We start from the raw sequence: 19,453 nt of genomic DNA on the forward strand, positions 1-19,453 counted from the left end.
ACAGAAGTCGAGATAGAAGTCAGGATAGGGACAGAAACTAGGTAGGGAGAGGGGTCAGTACGCCCTCTGATTGCACGAAGCATGTACTGGCACAAGGGTAATATGTCTTTCGAAAGTCCAAGGAGTTAGGAAGTCGTTAGAGCGCGAACAGTGCGAGGGGTACAGAGATTACTCCCATGTGCCTATATTACACGATCACGTCCTAACAGTACAGGAAATGAGGCAAATCAAAGAGTTGCAGATATGAAGCCTGCTCAGGACATATTACAATCGATTGGTCTCATAAATCTATGGCGAGTCTAGCATGACGTCACAAATACAATGTTAAACTTGTGGAAAAGAGAGGTTACGCTGGATTGATGCGGATTATGAACAGTTTTTTGTTGTCTGTTCTGAAAGGAGGAAACATTCAGGCTTTTATTAGTTGGATTATAAGCTGCATAAATAATATGGTTGTGACAAATGCAGTCTTTTTCTTTTCTTTTTGCGATGCTGGGTCGTCATCTTCCAGGAGATATGAAATAAGCTCTAAAAACTCTCAGACTTTCGACGTGCTATACCTGCACTGTATACAGGACGATGGATGGGAACTCTTGGCTCACGGCTAACGTTTGAATGACTTTAGGTCTGGAAATGGTTGGAACTGGTAACGAAACGTTGTAGACCGTGCACAAGAATAATGAAATAGAGTGACACGCCTGTTGAAGCTGAATATAGGATGAAGAAATTCCGATGAAGAAAGGAAATAATACTCACATTGGAGCTCTCGCTTCTCTCTTTCACCATTATAGGACTAGCTGTGTCTGATGCAGGCATTTCGGGTAACACCGAAGATGAGCTGGACGGAGTTTGTGGCAGCTGTTCCGCGGATGAACTTCGAAGTTTTCGCCGCAGTTTAGACATTTGTGGCGTGTAAAAGAAGATCTCATCGCAGCGTGGTGGAGGCATCAATTTGGTGACGTTGCTGTCCGTCAAGCTGTACGACTGGTCCTGACGGAAAGAAACGGAGTGTGACATACACGTCGGAAGGCCATCGTCGCTATGTTTTATTAGACTAATTTTAATACTTTAATTAGCAGAACATGTGTTAGCGCGAGCCCACTAAGGCTAAGCTAAAAGGAACCCGACAGGCGCAGACAAATCGGAAGTTTAGCATACCGCATATTTAACCGGAATAGTGCCTCACCATGCTCAGTCAGGCATACCATTAGGGGTTTGTGTATTTATATTGATCAATAGAATGAATCAATGAATCAAAGACGCATATAGAATGAATGCGTCAAGAGCGGCAGGTGATCGTTGTGAGCCCGGGAACATTTAAGCAAATGGAAATGTGGAATGGAGAAAATTATGGGGAAATGACTGATCCACGAGAGTACTGCGGAACGAAATCGCAGAATGGAGCAAACCCATGCCGACAGATGGATGGCCAGTCAGCAAGCACTTCCTTTCATGTTTCAATATCAACAGCGCGTCGGCTTCGCAAAGATTCTCAAGTAAGGTCGGTTTACAGTTCAACGCGAAGTTTCTTCAGTCTCCGCCACGTTCTACGCCACCTGCCAGAGTTCGTCACGCCTCGCCTCGCCGTCGGCACTCGATCATGGTCCGACGGGATAGAGTGGAGCGAAGCGACGGCACGATATCATTTGATGCATCCGTACCACCTTATTTGTCAACGCCCCCTCCAATCTTTCACTAACCTGTCCTGAACACTTCTTGCATTCGTCAATTGATGGGACGAAACATCGTTACTTCAACAGCAATCAAGAACAATCCGCGTTTACAACGCAATGGAAGGTGCACGGAGCACGGCACAGAACAGAGCACACGGTTCTGAGGTTCGCACTTTTTCTGCACTCCTTCCATTCTCTTATCTTTGTCATCCACCCGGCATGTTTCGTGCACATTCTGATGATCGTTTGCGGCTTCGAACGACAAGCGCGGTGCATTGTAGTCGAAGCTACCGCCGGCCGACGCCAGAAGCAGAGACGCGCTCTACTCGTTGGACGACGGCCGCTGGCGTAGCGCCGCGGTCCGCCGCGCGGGCTTTCGCCCAGCTCCATCGGACTGTAAACGAGCCTGTACACATGCCGCAGATGCAGATACGAGTTCGTAAATACATACCACATCAGGGAACGAGGAGAACACCAGTTTGTTGTGGCCCGTTCGTGTTGACTTCGGACTTCTCTCGGGACAGACGACGAAACCATATGGAATGTAGACCTGCCCTTGTTCACGGTTGTCGTCTTTCCGTATCACTAGGATTCGAGGAGCTGGTGTCAATTCCTTGCCATCTTTTGTGTGCTTGTCAGCCTTCATGACACTTGTGCAGATCGGAATTGGTTGTAACTGTTTCTTCAAGTCCTACAGAGAAATAGCCCAGCAAATAAGCGTGGTAACTCGACAAAAAAAAAAGTAAAAGTAATTACAACTGCGCGTAAAATTCAGAAGGAAGATGTACTAATGCCATTCCAAATATTTGCTTACTATACAAGCCTCCTCGCTGTTGCAGCAGATGGAACAGATTTTGTAGAGCATGTACCCTGGAATGTATATCACTGTGATGGTGAACAAAGTCCATCCAAGAATGGGGCCCCAGTAGCATTTATTGAACAGCCCTGATGTGATGTCCCCACTGCCCATGGCGGTGAAGATGGAGACGACCTTGAAAGCGAGACAACAAAGTAAAGACTTAGGATACACACAAGCTGCAGCTAATATCACGTCGAACATGTCACCCCTCGATTGCTAAATATGTTTCATGGTTGAAGCGCTCTAGAATTTTTCTCTGCATGCAACACCGCATAGCAAACAAGCGTTCATGTTGCTGAATACGCCGAAATGTAACGCCTCTGGTAGCACACAGTCCAAACGTACGGCATCTGTGTAGTACACAAGTGTGAAGACATATTTTTCCTTTCTTAGTTAGACATACAACAGACCTACTTATGCACGCCGAAGTAGAAGGTGAGCGTACTGGGGAAGCCAGTTCGATTTCGTCGAAACTCACATGCACATTTTTCTTTATCACATCACCATCACCAGAAGGTGAGTGCCAGCTGTTAGCACCTCTGCACAGGTGCCTATCTACGGGATTGCGGACTGGTGTTACCCTTCAGTTCCAATTCCATTCCGAGGAATGGAAATTTGTGATAAGTCCTTTCAATTCTTTTGAATGGAAAGGTATATGGCCAATTCCCACTCCTGGAATGTCTTGGCAACCCCATTCCTTTAATTCCATCAATAAAAGAAAAGGGACCGGTAACCGTACTGGCAAGCCCAGCAGTGCTACAGGAGATTGACATTACGCAGCTCGGGAAAGTCACAAAGACAAGGTATTTTCGCTCTTGACCGTGTGCACGAGCTATGAGTGTGTGCGCGTGTGCGTGCGTGCAGAAACGAGCGGGTTGAAGCCGAAACTACCACCGGGGCACCGAGACCATTCCAATCCAATCACATTCCTAGGACAGTTTTCGCCATTCCATTCCGGGCTCTGATAAATCTGGAATGATTCTAACTCCAAATTGGCAGCTTCACGACCCTGATATATACCTTACCACGATGGAGTACAGACCATGTGAATGGAACACAAGTATACTATGTGTAAACATACCGTAAGCTTGAACTTTTGCCAACAAAGTGTCAGACAGGTGTACAAGAACAGGATGATTTGCCACTGCACGTATTTTGAGTTGATCAACAAACACCTTTTGTCGGGGCTGAGAAGTCTGCATCACTAGCACGCTTGAAACAGAAGTCTGAGGAGCTGTTCCGCCCTAAGTGCGACTTATATAAACATCGAAAGGGTTTCCGCCTGGAGGTTCCAGTACCTACCTAACAGCACCAACCAACCAACCTCACCCGTATCTGTAACGCAACATGCAGCAGCAACAAAGGCAGACGCAGGATAATGATGATGATGACATGAGGTGCTTCACTGCTGAAGTTGCGCTACTCTACCCCATTACATGTTGGATTTTTTATTATAAGCGAATGCAATTGATGGTAGCAAACACGCACGCATATAGTGAGTGACAGACTGGCGGACAGACAGACGGACGGACGGACGGACGGAGCCTTATTCAATCTCTATGATGGATGGCCATGAACTGACATTCAAAGTACGATTCAAGTGAGCAAGAAGTTAATCTGAAACACACCTACCAGTATGGTTCCTGGTGTAATAAAAGACCAGATGACCATCCAGCCGCTTCCTAATGTTTGTTGTAGTATAGTATCACAGTCTTCAGCAAATTGCTTAAACCCTGTGTAGAATGGGATGTTCAGAACGCAGTTTGCCAAGGTGACGCGTGCAACAACGTAGATTACGGCCATGACTGAGCCTACCGTATAACCATGTAACGACGATGCATTCTAGGAAGCCAAGAAGAAACGCGCCCCACGAAAACACGTATGTGTCCATGACCGCAAGTACATGTATCCCTGCCTGAAAATGAAAATAGTGTCAGGTAACATGTGCGTTCGTGGTAATTTGCAAGAACAAGAGTCAAGATAAATTATCTAACTAGAAACGCATATCGAAAACAGTTTCTTACCGACGTTGTGAAGATAGAACCGACAGCGAAGAGGGCACCACATACACCAAGGACGAAAAAGCAGTAACGTTTACGCAAACGGTTGCTTGAGACTTTGTCCAAGAGACACATGAGGAGCGTCAGCACCATCTGTTCCATGCGCCCGAGACAGAGGAGGGCGAAGAGGGAGAAGAACAGGATAGAGCACACTACAGATCCAGGAAGGTTCGCGAGTGCCGCTGGTATCACGGAGAACAGCGTCCCAAAACCTGGTGACAAGTAAACATGAAAAGAAAATAGATCATCATCGGAACACCTGAAGAGAGCAGAGAGGCAGGACAAGGTCTCTATACCCTTGTTAGTTTTATTATACTTTGTCGCTCATGTTCAAGTCAAGCGGAACGGCACATGGACGAGTAAACGCCTTCTAGACCGAAGAAGGCTGGATGCCTCCTCTGCCTTCCTCGTTACGAAGCGCATGCACTCAGGCGGCGTCGCCATCTTTAGTCTATCGCCTCGGACGATTCCAAATTCGAAACGTCTCCCTAGAAGCGGGTGCCCAAGCGGCTAATTGTGGCGTATTGCAATGGCGACAGTCCCTGAAATCATGGCTATCGGTGGGAATCATCAGGACTTCGCCGTGTAGCTTAGGCCTTGCCTGGTCCAGGTGGAGTAGTCGTACAGAGCCTTGCAAGCCCAATGTGAAGTGATCACACGACCTGAGTTTCTCTTTATACCCTGTTGAACGTCTGCGCGGGAGAGGGTAAAATGGGCGGAGAAATCACGTGGGCAGCGTTCCTCCACTCACCGGTCGGCGCGGAGTAACCAACGTGCTCGATGTTGTGGTTACTTTGTTGCTTCCTTCCCGCGTGAACCGACCCACGTGAGCTCTCCGCGTCCAGTTTGTTGTGCTGGGGGGGCGGCCAATTATGTACCGTGTTAGGTTACGTCAGCGGTTGGGGGAAAGGGGGAACTGAAGAGCTGCGCAGAAGCGTGACCTACTTGCAGAACGCATTGCTTTACACAACACCGGTGCTCCTGTTTTCACCTTACCTTCCTCGAGGAACTTGATACAGGGTCGATTGATTTTCTTTGCCACTGCGCCGAGACAGGAAAACACGACTACTCCGCTGAAGAATGACACAACGATGTTGACCAGGACCACAATCACTGCGTCGTGCACCAGCCCACGATATTTGCTACCGCGGCGTCCTAGAAGCTGCAGAAGGCTAGTGCCAGTGCCCAGACTTAACGCTACCTGAGCTGCAGCGTCGTTCCACATCTGAGGAAGAAACACGTTTAGGACAGGCATACTGGCTTTGGGTAAGTGCGACAACCACTAACTGCAAACTATGTAAAGAAGGATGACAAGTGCTAAGACATCTCCATTTCTTTTCCTTTACCAATCAATCAATCATTCAAATGCAAAGATATTGAGTCGTATCGTGAGCCAACGTCGCTTACATCTGGTTTCCTCAGTGCTTTCCAGTCAAAGGAGAAGTAGTAATGAAGCCCATTCTGGAACCCTGGATCACTCGTTATGGAACCAAAAATTCCGCACAGGAACAGCGTGACAGTAATGGCAGGCAGGATGGCTGTCTGGACAGAAGTAAGTACATGTCACACACACACATCAGGAGAAGCGCAATAGTCACTTGCGCTAGGCTCTACAAGGGTACATTTGTCACCTGACAAACCTGTTACGTCGTTTAAGGAAAGCATGTGTGTTGTTGTTGTGTTGTGTATCATGGTGTGTGTGTGTGTGTGTTGTGTTGTTGTGTATCATGATGTGTGTGTGTTGTGTTAACGTCACCTGAATGAAATCTAGATGAGTGCCAGCCTGCACCATGTGAAATGTTTTCCTCATACACATAGGAAACCGAATTCAAGTTTTAAAATGCTTTGCACTGTTTTTGACATTCTTCAATGTGCCGCCTGCCCAGTGACAGGTTCAGCTTTTCCTGTGGGCAATACCATTCACAACGCCAGTCGATAAACCGTCAAGATACAGTACGCCGAACATGAGCAAAAGACACAACCAACGATTACGCTTAACAGATGTCGAAGCAGACGGCACAACTGTTGTCAATATGTCATTCTGTCGCCGAAACTACACATCCAGTTGCTGAAGCTACTGTAACCGTATCAGATAGCGGAACTCTTTCTTCGGCAGAAGTTGCTTTTGTTGTACAGGGTTGACGGGTCAGGTTAAGTGCCACCAACAAGCTACCATACTAACTATGTTATGACATTTTTTACATTTATGATATTTTTCTTCGACTGGTTCATTGCAGGTGCAGTTGAGTTAGAACTTGCAAGTTCGGTACAATTCTTTTCGGATCAGTGACTGACGCACCTAACACCATGGGCTGAAACACTTCAAGAAACATGGAAGTAACATTTGTTTTTGATTTCACTTTGCTTTGTTTTTCGTCGCGTGACATGAACGCGTGACATCTTCAGAAACTGTCATCGCAACGTATTTTGTTTCCGAAGTGCGGATTTCCAGAGAAATTGTTTGTTTGTTTGTTTGTTTGTTGAAGTGCGCTGAATCACCTCATCCCATCGTCATTCGTGTAGTTGTAGTTTAAAAGAATACGCGCAACGGTAGCAAGCTCTCCCAGCTGCTTCTGAATTCTTGTGACGTCAGATCAGTCGAGCAGCTTTATTGGCTGTTGAGAATCGTCTGCTACAGCGTGGGAGCAAGACGACCGCGGCAGACTGCTCCGCGTCACAAGCGGGATGGGCGGCTTCGAATACAACTGCGAAAAGGGAAAGGGGGCGCGCCTCACTATTGGACGTATGACGTGACGTTACAGACCCGCAGACAAGGGAAGGAGGTGACCCGCGAGGTTGAAAGCGCTTTTGCGCACCTAGGATTGAGCGGCACACGCGTACTTCTTGTGCCAACATGTCCCCAGAGCTTGTAATCGTAATTTCTACTCGCACTGACATTTTTTAACCCTTCCACGCTCCTTTAACATCTAGAGAATTGGACCAAAGTGATCTAACCTTTCGAAACGAAATTTTCCCTCTTATCACGTTCAGATACGTGACAATCCATCCGCCAAACAAGCACAAAAGCATTGTCCACGACATGTTCCCGAACCAGTGCACTTCTGTCGTCAGCCGAACTACAATTGAGCTGCAATAAATACAATGCAAGAACGTTAGCAACATGACACAACATGACAGAGTTCCCTGCAGTACCGCGTGGACGCAGCATAAAATGTGTCCCTTACTGAAAGTAGACCTCACTAGGTGCTCTAGTCCATTCTTGCGGTATGCCCTCCACTTCATCAGAAAAGTTAGTTGGGAGACAGGTTCGTTGCAGGGGTGGTTCCGTAGTAGTACAACCTAAGACATAAAAAAAGGTCTATCGTGAGATACACGATATCGTAATTTGACTTCGAATTCAAGTTTGCAAATGATAATTATAATGATGCGAGGAATAAAAAATATAAATGGCTTTACCAGAAACTACGGTGCCGTTCCCGCAGTGCGCCCATGGCAAAGTTTCTTGCATGGATGAAAACAGGTAAAGAAGAACCCACGTCACGACTGCCATGTAGTATACAGACATAAGTGCAAGCAGAGCAGAGTAGGCATAACCAACACCTGTAATGAGTACGATAGTACGTGCCATTATTTTACTAATGTCTCCAAGTTGAACACAGCCACAGCATCGGTGATACTGAAGATAACCGTCTGAAACTGTACCTGGCATGTGACGATTATTTGTAAAATAAAGATAGGACCGACGCAAGATCCCTACATTTCTGGAAAGTTCTTGTGACATGTAGAACAGGTACCCTATATCAACTACGAACTTTTCTAAGTATTATTCAGTGTTAGCATCGAGTAGCAATTGTGGCACTGAGTTCGCAGGCGAGAGGAGTGCAGCGAGAACGAGTGGGACACATGGGGGTATACAGACTTCAAGAAAGCTGTACCGACATCCGCCCGGAAAGTCTGCCGGAAAACTCATGGGAAAGCCTGTGACGACACAACGGGTGGCGCAATTCAAACCCACCACCTCCCGGTGTTCAGCACCATTTGACTATTCCGCTTGTAAAGTACTACAGCTAATGGGTGTTTAGCCGGTCGAGAGAATCCATGACGTAAGGGGAAGCGCGATACAGACAGGACGAAAAGAGAAACATGCGGGACAAGAGCTAAAGAAAAAACAGTGCTCTACACACATGGAACCAACCGTACGTGCTTGGCAATGGTGTGGTCTATCCAAAAATATTTTCTTATCGCCCCTTGTCAATTAATTAGAGTCAATTAATTTTCTAACTTTTTAATTATCGGTTTTAGCTCTCAGATATCAATGAGTTAGTTGTAGTACATGTCGAAAAAGACACAACTGAGGTAGTTCGAGGTTGCTACGACTTGTGGTTTCGGCTTGTTTGCTTGTTTCTCCCGGGTTTAAAAGTTGGTTTCAGATGTCGGGCGGACCGCAAATCGCTGCCCACAATCTGGTACCCGCGTGTGACGATTCCAGCGCCCTCCAGCGTACATTTACCTTGAATATAGCGCTTGGAGACCATACTTGGGTCACGTCACACGAGAGAAAGATATTTCACCTGTTTCACGGCACGCCTATCAGAGTGCACGGCAATCGTCGCGCGCGGGCGCCGAATTGTGGGCAGCACTCTGTGATGCGCGCGGCTTCTGAAACCAATTTTTAAACTCGGGGGAAAAAACGAAACCACAAGCCATAGCGACCTCGAACCACTTCAGTTGCATCTTTTTCAACTTTTACTACAACTTCCTCGTTGACATCTGAGAGCTAAAACCGATAATTAAGAAGTTAGAAAATTAATTACCGCTAATTAATTGACAGGGGGCGATAAAAAATATTTCTGGATACACCACACAACTGCCAAGCACGTAGTTGGTTCCATTTGTGTAGAGCACTCCGTTTTTTTTTCTTTAGCACCTGGCCCTTTTTCGGTGGGACACCCTGTATAGACCACTAGGCTACTGAAGTAGCAGACGACAGCGTAACCGTTCGTATTGTAAACGGAAAACTGAGAAACAACGAACTTCTCAGACCGTATGACAATTCGTGTTTAGAAGGGGGAAACATGCAATCACCGTTCAATGCAACAGTCTCAGAATTATGAACTGGCCGCCAACAGCAGGTGAAAGGGAGGTCAATCGCCTCAGGCGATTAACATGCCTTTTGGAATGCTGCGGCTGAGTATTTGCATAGTGTGAAGAGAGCCTTCGACTACGGTACACGCAAGGCAGTTTAGTGACGCGACTGTTACGTTTCTCGGTGCACGTTATTGGGTGCACGCACGATCCAGCCGCAAATCATGAAGGTATGTCCTAGGTGGCCGTAGCAGCGTTTCATGGCCACGTATATATGGTGTCACAGTGTCTCTCTGCGAAGGAGTGGGGCTAAAGCGCAGAGGGGAGCCAGGTGGCGGTGGTGGAAACAGCGAAAGCTAAAGTGCGGAGTGGCGAAGGGTCCGACCATTCACAGGGCAACGATAAGGGACAGCTCGAAGACTTCGCTTCAATGCCCCTTTCACAAGAAAGGCCGCGACCTTCTTCCGTTATGCTGGTATCCCCTTCTCCGGGAGAAGGACCAATGAGGTCGCTTCCCAGGCACCCGGATACAGAGAGAAACTGAGGAGGTGCGCTAGTAGTTGACCTACTTGCGCAGTGTATTTGTGACCTCATAACAGGGACAGGTCAGTGGTTGAAGAGAGCGATTTCTGCAACACTGACTCATTCGGAGGGCACGTGTTATAAGAAACTGAAAGAAAGCGTCTTAGAGGGTTGACATGGAGATATTTGATCAGCATATTATTTCTCTATGTCTCCGAACGTCAATTATTAATACACAAGCTAAAACGCACTCGTGAGAAATCATTATTGACGATCTAGAGCTCATCAAACCGAAATAACGGCGACGAACCCAATTTACTCCATGATGTATTTGATGTGTAACTTTGTATGTGTAACTTTTCCTTTGTTTCACTGTTATTTCCACTCCCCGCTGTATTTCCATGTTACCTGAGGGTAAAGAAAGAAAGAAACAACTCCGCAACACACGCTGCCGGGTAACAATTGTCGAAAACAGGAGGCGTACGCCTTTTTGTGAAAGGTGTGCAGTTAACTTAATGGACCATTTCCATATTCGCGTCGCCCCTGGCGACGGGATGTCGAACGTCGTGTCTTTCCCCCCAATAATGGTGACGCGCTTTTCGGGCTGGCACATTGCGTGGGAAAGTAGCAAGAGGAGATTGGAAGAAGAATGCGGAAAGAGTGAAAGCGCACTGTACTCCTTATCAGACGCCAAACGTCCACGTAACCTTGAAACCGATTATCTCCCCACAATGAACATGACAGTCTCCCGCAGGTGGGTCCATAGCGATGTTTTCCATTCAAAGATGGCGGACTCAAGGGCTGGGCCTGCGCATACGCGTTGTCGGAAATGGTCCATTTAATTGCCATAAAAAGGCGTACGCACTGCACTTTACAGAATAACAAGTGACAAGGGTATCATTCTGCGCAAGGCGTCGACTTTCAGCGTGCTATGTGGTGAGGTTTCGTTTGAAGGGTCTACTAGAGCACTGCACGGGCTCTGCTTACCCGAAAACCCAAGCTTGGCCCGGCCCGTGGGCCGGACAGGGACGGGGTAAAGCTTTCTTTCGTGGGCCTGGGCTGGGCTTTGGTTTGATCATTACAGGTCTAGGCCGGGCTCGGGCCCGTACATTGCCGGGCCTAGGTCGGACTCGAGGCTGTGTTACCCCTCTCTTAGTTAGCCACGGTCAAATTTTGACAGCCTAGAACAGTGGACTGGACTGGGCCGCGCCGGGTAGCCTATAAATTTCTCGGGCAGGGCTTGGCCGAGAAACTTAGAATCCTTCGGGCCGGGACGGACCCGGGCGGGTAAATCAAAGGAAGGCTGGGCTCGATCCACAGCCTGGCCCTAAAAGTACCGCCCGTGCAGCGCTCTATGTCGTACTACTATCCACCCACATACGGAAGATCCGTCCCTGAAATAAGTTTAATGATAATAACGAAATATTAATAACAATGTATTACTCAAGTTTAGACCTTTCTTACTGTAGTTCTAAATATTCTCCCTGCCGTTTTATACTGGTAGGATGCGGTAGAGCAAGAGTGAAGATCTGTTTAAAGCCACGACGGTCACACGATTCCTATTGCACTTACACATCTTCCCCTTGCCACTCAGCTTCCTCGGCCTTTGCGTCAAGGGGCCACAGAGTGTTGGAATGGTGACAATAATAACCTATTCGCAGACAGACTGCAACGACATGGCACATTCGCAGTATCATGTCGTCGCAGTTTGCTATTCGATCGGCCCAAGGCGCGTGATCTCTCCAGAGCGGAATGCGGTCACATCAGCAGGCAAAACAGCTTTATATATATTACAACATTACCACCATGTGTACATTACCGTTACATTACCACCAAATGTGTAGTTTTGCGTTAGTCCTTACAAAAAGAATGTAACTCAGGCATGGCGAAAACTGTCCAATGAATGGTCAACCGTCCAATTATACCAGTTAGACAATGAATATTTGAGAGGTTTACCTTTGAAAAATGGCACCAAATGACCTAAGCATTGACCTCCTCCTTTCTTGCCAGCGTGTAGCCTTCCTATTGTTTGCTCCAGATAGTAGAGTGGAAATCCAATCAGAATGAAAAGGATGATACAAGGAACTAGGACGACCCCTGAAAATGTCAAAAGAATATTAGCCACATGCAGAGTATTACTGGAGCATGTGCGCTTTATGCACACCAACGGCTAACCGGCGCAGTGGTCGTACGAGCCCATTTCAAAGCGAGCTACACTACGTGCGCGTAGGAGGATTAAGGTTTAAGTACTTGGCATTCTACCAAGGACCTTTTGTTTTTGTGTTTCCACAGCTGTTTTGCGTAACGGTATGCAAATTCGCACCTGGTGTCACATGCTTTGGAACACTCCTTGTGTAACTGAGGCTTCCTGCTGTCTACCGATTAGTATATGCTCATTTGAATCGCTTAAAATGGCAACGCAGGCCGCTCAGCCGTGGGAGGTCCCAAAGTCGTTTAAAATGACTTGATTACCGTGCCGGGGAGCAGGGACGTGTTGATATTTTTTCGTCTTTACGTCCTATGCATCTCAGCTTCTATATAGTCGTATTCGACCTAGCAAGAACACATAGATACTTTTGAAGTACAGAGTTCGCCACGATAAACTTCGGAGTTTGTAACGAAGATAAAACAAATAAGAACACTGTCGGGAAGCTAGTAGATGTTAGAGGACGTATTATGCCCCAAAATTTTATGTCGATACTGCCATTTGGTCCGCTTCTCTGCGGATAAATCGTGAAAATTAGGAAACCGCCGCTGCCTAGTCGGCTATACCTATGTTTCAGCTCCTTTCTGTCAGATGGCGAAACGGTCGAACACGGCGTTGCAGACGACATCGAAACCAAGTGAGCAAGCGGAACTAAATGCAGAGTCGCAGAGTCGTACTCTGCAACGCCGCATTCGACCGCTTCGCCATCTTACGGAAATAAGCTGAAACACTGGTACAGCCGTTTAAGGAGCGGAGGTTTTTTTTACTTTCACGATTTATCCGCAGAGAAACAGACCACGCGGCATTATCAACATAAAATTTTGGGGCATAATACGTCTTCTAACATCTACTTTAGCTTTCCGACACTGTTCTTATTTGTTTTATCTTCGTTACAAACCCCGAAGTTTATCTTGGCGAACCCTGTACACAGTTAACCTTATTGCCTTATCGTGTTTGATGTTGTGGATTTCACATTATTCCACACATTCATATGTAGAAGTACGCATCATTACAGTCGTTGTGCCAATACCTCGCATTGTAGTCCTCAAGGGAATAATCAGCCCTTCACAACAGCCACCCATACTGCTTCAGAAGCGACTGGGAAACCAATTTTAAACACGCAGCGATCACAAAACACCTTGCCTACCGGAACCTGTGAGGCGCTTTAGAGGGAAGCGAGGACACTGACGTCATTTTCGCACGAAATTACCGGTAACCTATTATTTAGGATGCAGGACACATGTAGCATCTGAAGATAAATTGCCCATATGGTCAACGCATCCCAGACCACAGACAGCGTGATTGGTTCTGAAGAGCGCTTGTTTCTGCGAATTTCAAGTTTTGAAACGTAGGCTTCTTCTGGACCGCGACGGAGAATCAGGTGCACACGACGGGATACGTGAAGCAATACCTGGGAGTCCTTTTCTCTGAAACAATTTGCTGACTTCTCGAGTTGTTCCTTTAACTCACGACAAAAAGGCAACGAAAAATGGCCCCAAATCACCTAACCATTGACCTCTTCTCATTTTTGCGCTTCACGTTCTGAAACGACCGCCGAATAATTGCCGTGCGGTGCTCCCGTATGTGGCCTTTTTAGCGCGTACTCTTATCAACCGGATTAGGTGCAGTGTCTAGGAACTGATGCGGGAAGTGTCTCAGATACAGGTACTCTTGGTGGTGGGTTGGTATACCTGGAACTGTTGTGTAGGCACAAGTAGAGTCACAAGTTGCTCTTTTTTTCTCTCTCACTCAATCATAAATTGGTTATGATACCGGATACACAGTTTTCCAGCTAGCACAAGCAAGAGAGGAGGACAGCGATACCAGGATACAAGGGAGGAAGCACACGGCACGTGTACTTTCCTTCTCTCTGACTTGGGCGGTAGTTTTCGACGTGCTCCCCCGGCTAGTCGACACTGTGCGTTCAATATGGCGGCTTCCACGAGAAAACGGTGCATAATCGGGTGTTTTTATTCGACACAGAGCCATTCACCACTTAAAGTTACCAACTTCTTTTTAAAGAAAGCAAGGAACGGGCACGTACGTACTTTGAGTTGCCTATCGCGAAATTTTGCTATGCAAATGGACGGAAGCCATATGCGTCAGCAGCGCAAGAAAACCGCGCGCAAAAAACAAAAAAAAAACGCAGAGCGGTGTACCGAGCCAGAGGATCAGCACCTACTCCAATCTGTGTTCCAAACACAGTGGTGCCCTCTAATGTATTGCTGCACAGACGAAAGCGTGCTGGGTGAACGCAATGCATTCTGAACAGGTCCTGCACACAGGTCACAATCACAGCAAATGTCAACACACACGTGACCTAAAAGATGGCCGCGCCCACGATCGGCGGTCAAACCGCTTGTAAACGATGCGCTTGCCGTTTCTCTTGACCGTTTTGAACGTCTTTCGTCCTCGGTAATTATTTTTAGATAGCTGATAATCACGCAGCCAAACGCGCAGATCTGCACATAAAGCCTTACTGTTGATCACATCTAAATAACGATCGTGCGTCAAGACGCACTTAGCCGGTGTGATGTACAGCACTGTGCACACTTAAGAGTAACACGACCTCCGTACAATCGGTGGCCTCAGCAGAAGGTGCGCAAGGGTCCGCCACAATACGAGTAGTAAACATGTAAGTCGGAACCTGACCTTCATGTTTGCAACTCGCATTGTCGGGAACCATTGCGCACTTTCTACTGGGGCCACCGATTGTACGGAGGTCGTGTTACTGTTAAGTGTGCACAGTGCTGTACTCATGTTAAAGATAAATGAGCCACATTGTCGCGGAAGAGGCACCGCATAGTTTACGTTGGAAAAATACGTTCATCGCTTGGCTTTATGCCGACGGGAACATGTCGGCAAGAGCTCAAACGACACGCAAACAAAGTCACATGACCTCAAAATGACGTTGCCAATGACATGTGACCACGACAAGATGGCGGTTTTGCGAAAAGCACCCGCTTGAGGATACAGCGGGGTTATGTCAAACATGGCGGGATTATGTCACCCATGTGGTTCCAAAGCACGTGGCACTCCATACGTGGAATGGGCGCTGTCCTCCCCGCGCTCGAGACGCGCTCCTCTGCATTACACCAGCTCGCTTGCATAATGCTTTTCTGCTCAACGCGCTTGTTTCAGTTCCGTCTCATTTGTGTAGCAAAATTTGAAGTTTCTGCATACTTGCGCGTAACAGAAATATTTGAAAAATGGGTAGCTTTAAACATTGATTGGCTCCAATTCTGCAATCTCATTTTCCCGAAACATCTAGTTAAAATTAATAAATTTAGGTAAGTAATTAGTGATTTAGTAATTACATACTCTCATCGACAGAATATGTGCATGGCCGTATATCTCACCCGCAGAAAAACGGCATCTGCGCTGGTCTCATACTTTATATAAAAATATATCTGATAAAAATAAACACCCTGACACGGATGTTCACGATGAAGAGATAACACGATTTCCACGTGACGCTTCAACATTATGGTGCACACAAATTGGGAAATGTCTCATTGGGCCAATTAATATAGAGCAATTGAAGAAAATATGGCTTTTCCGCAATCTGTTGAGGAGGAGTATCGGCTCCAAACACTTTATGATTATCAATCCACAAGATAATAATTCGTGGCTTTGTCATTCATTGTTCTTATTGTAGTTAGCCATTTTGTTTGTACGTATACTGTGATTCCAAAGCTGCCCTGCAACGTATTGCCCATATGGGGCTTCGTGGATCCCTGGCTCCGATTGTTACGTTTATCCTCAAGGAAATGAGCCGCCTACAGATGAGTAGTGGTCACGAAATATTCCTAAAGTGGATTCCAGGACATTGTGGCGTCCACGGGAATGAAGAAGCGCACAGGGCTGCTGCAGCGGCGTATGTGTCCCGATCAGCAATATCTATTATCCTCTGCAAAGGGGATAGAAGAAGCTACTTAGCCGATATGGTGAAGCCCCGTCCCATCTGAGACGTCCGAGCGGTACCCTTTGTGCAAGGCCAGATTCCTGGAGAAAGCAGACGAGGCTGCGAATTTTGGAGTGTCTTTCCGTGAAAGAACCTGTGGGATGTAGGACATCATCCACCGTACAATTTCTGCAATGGCCAAGGTATTTCTCCCGCACCACATATTCACAGCAATGCAGTAGGATGTGTTCGATACTTTCAATTTGCTGACAATGTATGCAGTTTGCGTTGTCTAGAGAGCCAATCTTGAATAATTGCGATTTGGTGAATGCGCATCTTGTTCGCAACCTGAAGAGTAGAGTTTGTGCACTGCGGGAAAGTCCTTTCAGTGGGAGATCAAGTCGATGATTTTCCAGGATGTCCCGGATCCCAGGGTGCTGCATAAGAACTATCTCATAGATGACCAATTTTCTGTCGCTGTCACCCGGGGTTAGCAAACTAGGGCTAGTGCTGTGGTGTGCAGCAGATGCTAGTTGGTCCGCTTTTTCGTTGCCACTGATGCCGATGTGGGAGGAGATCCATACACTCCGCGTCAACGGAGCCGTCTGTGAACACCAGAGTGTGAGCGTGAAAAGTGTCACTAATTAGGACCTAAGCAGCTGCCTTGGCTTCCAGTGAGCTGGATTCGCCCTTCTTTCTTAGTCCTGGAATGTGCAATGAGATATTGGGCATTTCTTCGCGCCATGGAGTAGCAGGTCGAAGGATACATTCGTACGTCGTACGGTAAGGGGGCAATTGGCGTGCGACCTAGCCAGGTGGCGTAGGGACGTGGTGAGGTTGCCTTGAAGACCGGTGAGCAGTTGTTTCTTGCCCAGAAGTGTTGCGTTGTCAATCAACTGGAGCCATCTGTGTTTTGAATGGATGATGACGGGCTTTTCTTTTGACTCCAGAGAGGTATAGGTAAAGCCGGAGAAGCTGGGTAGACCAAGCACTGTTCGTATACCGGCCCGATGGAGACGCTCGAGGTTCAGCCATTGTATTGGCGACAGGTCAACGTACGGCGTCACATACAGAGTCCGAGATAGAATAAGAGCTCTGTGCAGAGTGAGCATGGATCGTGCACTACAGCCATATGCTTTGCCACTGATTTGTCTGAGCAAATTTAGCGATTTCTTCTCTATAGCAATGGTTTCGTTCACCTGCTTCGTCCAGCGCAAGGCGCTGTCAATAGTGACCTCCAAGGTATTTGCATGCTTTACATCTGGAAACAGGGACAGGGAGAGAAGTGGATCCAGATTTATCCCTCAACTTGCCCAATCGGCTGCCTTATGTTGCAATGTGAACAATACGATACATGCTACGTGGTGACACCGGACTTAAGAAGGCTACCCGTTTGAAGGAACACCAACAACAGATTACAAAGCCCCCGCCGATAATCATCGCATAGAATTCCATCGAACTCCGACTTGTCGTCGCTTCGCGTTCCCCATAATCCATCCTCTCATATTAACAGCTGTGAAGTGGGGTAGGGTCCTGTGACTACCACGGGGAAACATCCCATGTCATCATCACTTCTTCATTTATTGTTGTTGTATTCTTGTTGTTTTTCTAAGTGATCTGGAGTAGCCGGCTCTCGTAATGAGTGCCTCTTTCTCCATTTTTTTCTTATCTCTTTCAACTCAATTCGTGGCTTTACGTCGCGAGACACTCACAACCGTGACCGACGGCACACTGGTCGGTCTGTGTATTAATTTTGCACACCTGAGGGGTCGCTGACGTGTCGAAGTAACTCGTGCCTTGCCATCGAGTTGCCGCTGTCCCCTGTCGGGTTCGAACATACAACCTTAGGATCAGTCAACGATCACTCTACAACTGGTCCTCCAACGCTTTTTTTTTTCTTCTTCTTCTTGAACTGCGAGTGCTCTTTGTTCCCACCACGTGCTTGCAACGGTATGTACAAGAACTGTGTCGCACTGTGTTGAAGCAAGGAATCAATTTCAAATTAAACTATGAAAATCTACTGATACACCGAGGCTGGTCACTGAACAAGAGGCGAACCATATAATCATACTTCGACGTCAGCTAATACAGCAGCTAGAAAGCCGTATAAATGAAAAGCGTTCGTTATAAACATAATTTTGAACTCATTAGCTTATGAATATACGATATCGAAGTTTCATGACATGAAACACAATATGACATCTTTCGAAATTCATTTCCTGATGCCCTAACTTGCTCTCATATTCAGAGCGTCGCAGATTGTCGCTCAAGACTTCCCTTTCGTTGCTTCCATGAAAGGCCTTGACTGTCTATTTGTAGCGCTAATAAACTCTTCATTTTCGCCATCTAGCAATTCCTTCCGGTATTGCATATAATGTCACGGCACATTAAGAGAGAACGGGCTCTGTTTCAAGAGTGACATTTTACCCGCGTTCCCCATCAACGTTACCCTCCCTCCCAGTGACTTGGAATTGAATAGAAACGCAACACGTGAACCAGCGCTTAAAGGGGTTGCGACAGGTCATCCCAAGTTATCCAATATAAACGTTAAAAGCGGTGCTCTGCATCGATGTGAACCTGCATTAAAAGTTTGACAGCGAAGGGTGTAATAGAAACGAAACAAATGGGCACCGCGGATACCGAAACTGATGTGGCTCTGACGTCACAGCTCTCGCCGCCACCAGTGCGGCAGCGCACGAGGAGTCAAGTGCTTACGGCTGCCAATCGGAATGGACGCAACTCTGAGGTCTGTGACGTCTGCGCTTTGCACGGGAGTGCGTTCGAAGGCTTGTATTTCGCTAAGTACGACAGAGCTAGGAGCTTTTGATTTCTGCATTGTGTCGCCAGGTTATTTATTGTTTACCGCAACAATACCGGCGCCTCCTGGGGAATCGTGTTGTTTCTAGACCATAGATCTTAACCCTCCGCTCCCACACAACACGCACCCCAATCATAACTTTCTCTTCGTTTCGACGTTTTTTTTTTCTTTTTTTTCCTTCACCGCACTCGGGTGACTCAGTTGGCAGCGTCTACGCCTACTGATCTCAAGGTTGCTGGATCGATCTAGCCACTTTGGCCGAGGACGTCAGCAACGTGGCGGCGGGGTACAAACTGCTTGGACACTCAGTCTTCCTTGAGGGACGTTAAATATGATGTACCGTGTGCTGAAATGTGCGCGTCAAA

General features: G+C 47.1%; 1 protein-coding gene across 4 annotated transcripts in view; it reads right to left on the reverse strand.

Annotated features, from left to right (window-relative positions):
* The window catches only part of LOC135394650 (sodium-dependent dopamine transporter-like), an 89,916-nt gene that overhangs the window by 1,671 nt on the left and 68,792 nt on the right, over nt 1-19,453 (reverse strand). For all 4 annotated transcript variants that reach the window (XM_064625495.1, XM_064625493.1, XM_064625494.1 and 1 more), the window contains 12 exons: nt 12,117-12,257; nt 8,010-8,153; nt 7,778-7,892; nt 7,548-7,680; nt 6,000-6,134; nt 5,589-5,817; nt 4,557-4,804; nt 4,348-4,447; nt 4,165-4,265; nt 2,488-2,664; nt 2,125-2,364; nt 757-990 (listed from right to left, as the gene is read on the reverse strand). In XM_064625495.1, coding sequence (XP_064481565.1) covers nt 757-990; nt 2,125-2,364; nt 2,488-2,664; nt 4,165-4,265; nt 4,348-4,447; nt 4,557-4,804; nt 5,589-5,817; nt 6,000-6,134; nt 7,548-7,680; nt 7,778-7,892; nt 8,010-8,153; nt 12,117-12,257 — 1,997 coding nt within the window. The remainder of the gene's footprint in view (nt 1-756; nt 991-2,124; nt 2,365-2,487; nt 2,665-4,164; nt 4,266-4,347; nt 4,448-4,556; nt 4,805-5,588; nt 5,818-5,999; nt 6,135-7,547; nt 7,681-7,777; nt 7,893-8,009; nt 8,154-12,116; nt 12,258-19,453) is intronic.

This window comes from Ornithodoros turicata, chromosome 5 (genome assembly GCF_037126465.1).
Source record: "Ornithodoros turicata isolate Travis chromosome 5, ASM3712646v1, whole genome shotgun sequence".
Lineage (NCBI taxonomy): Eukaryota > Metazoa > Arthropoda > Arachnida > Ixodida > Argasidae > Ornithodoros > Ornithodoros turicata.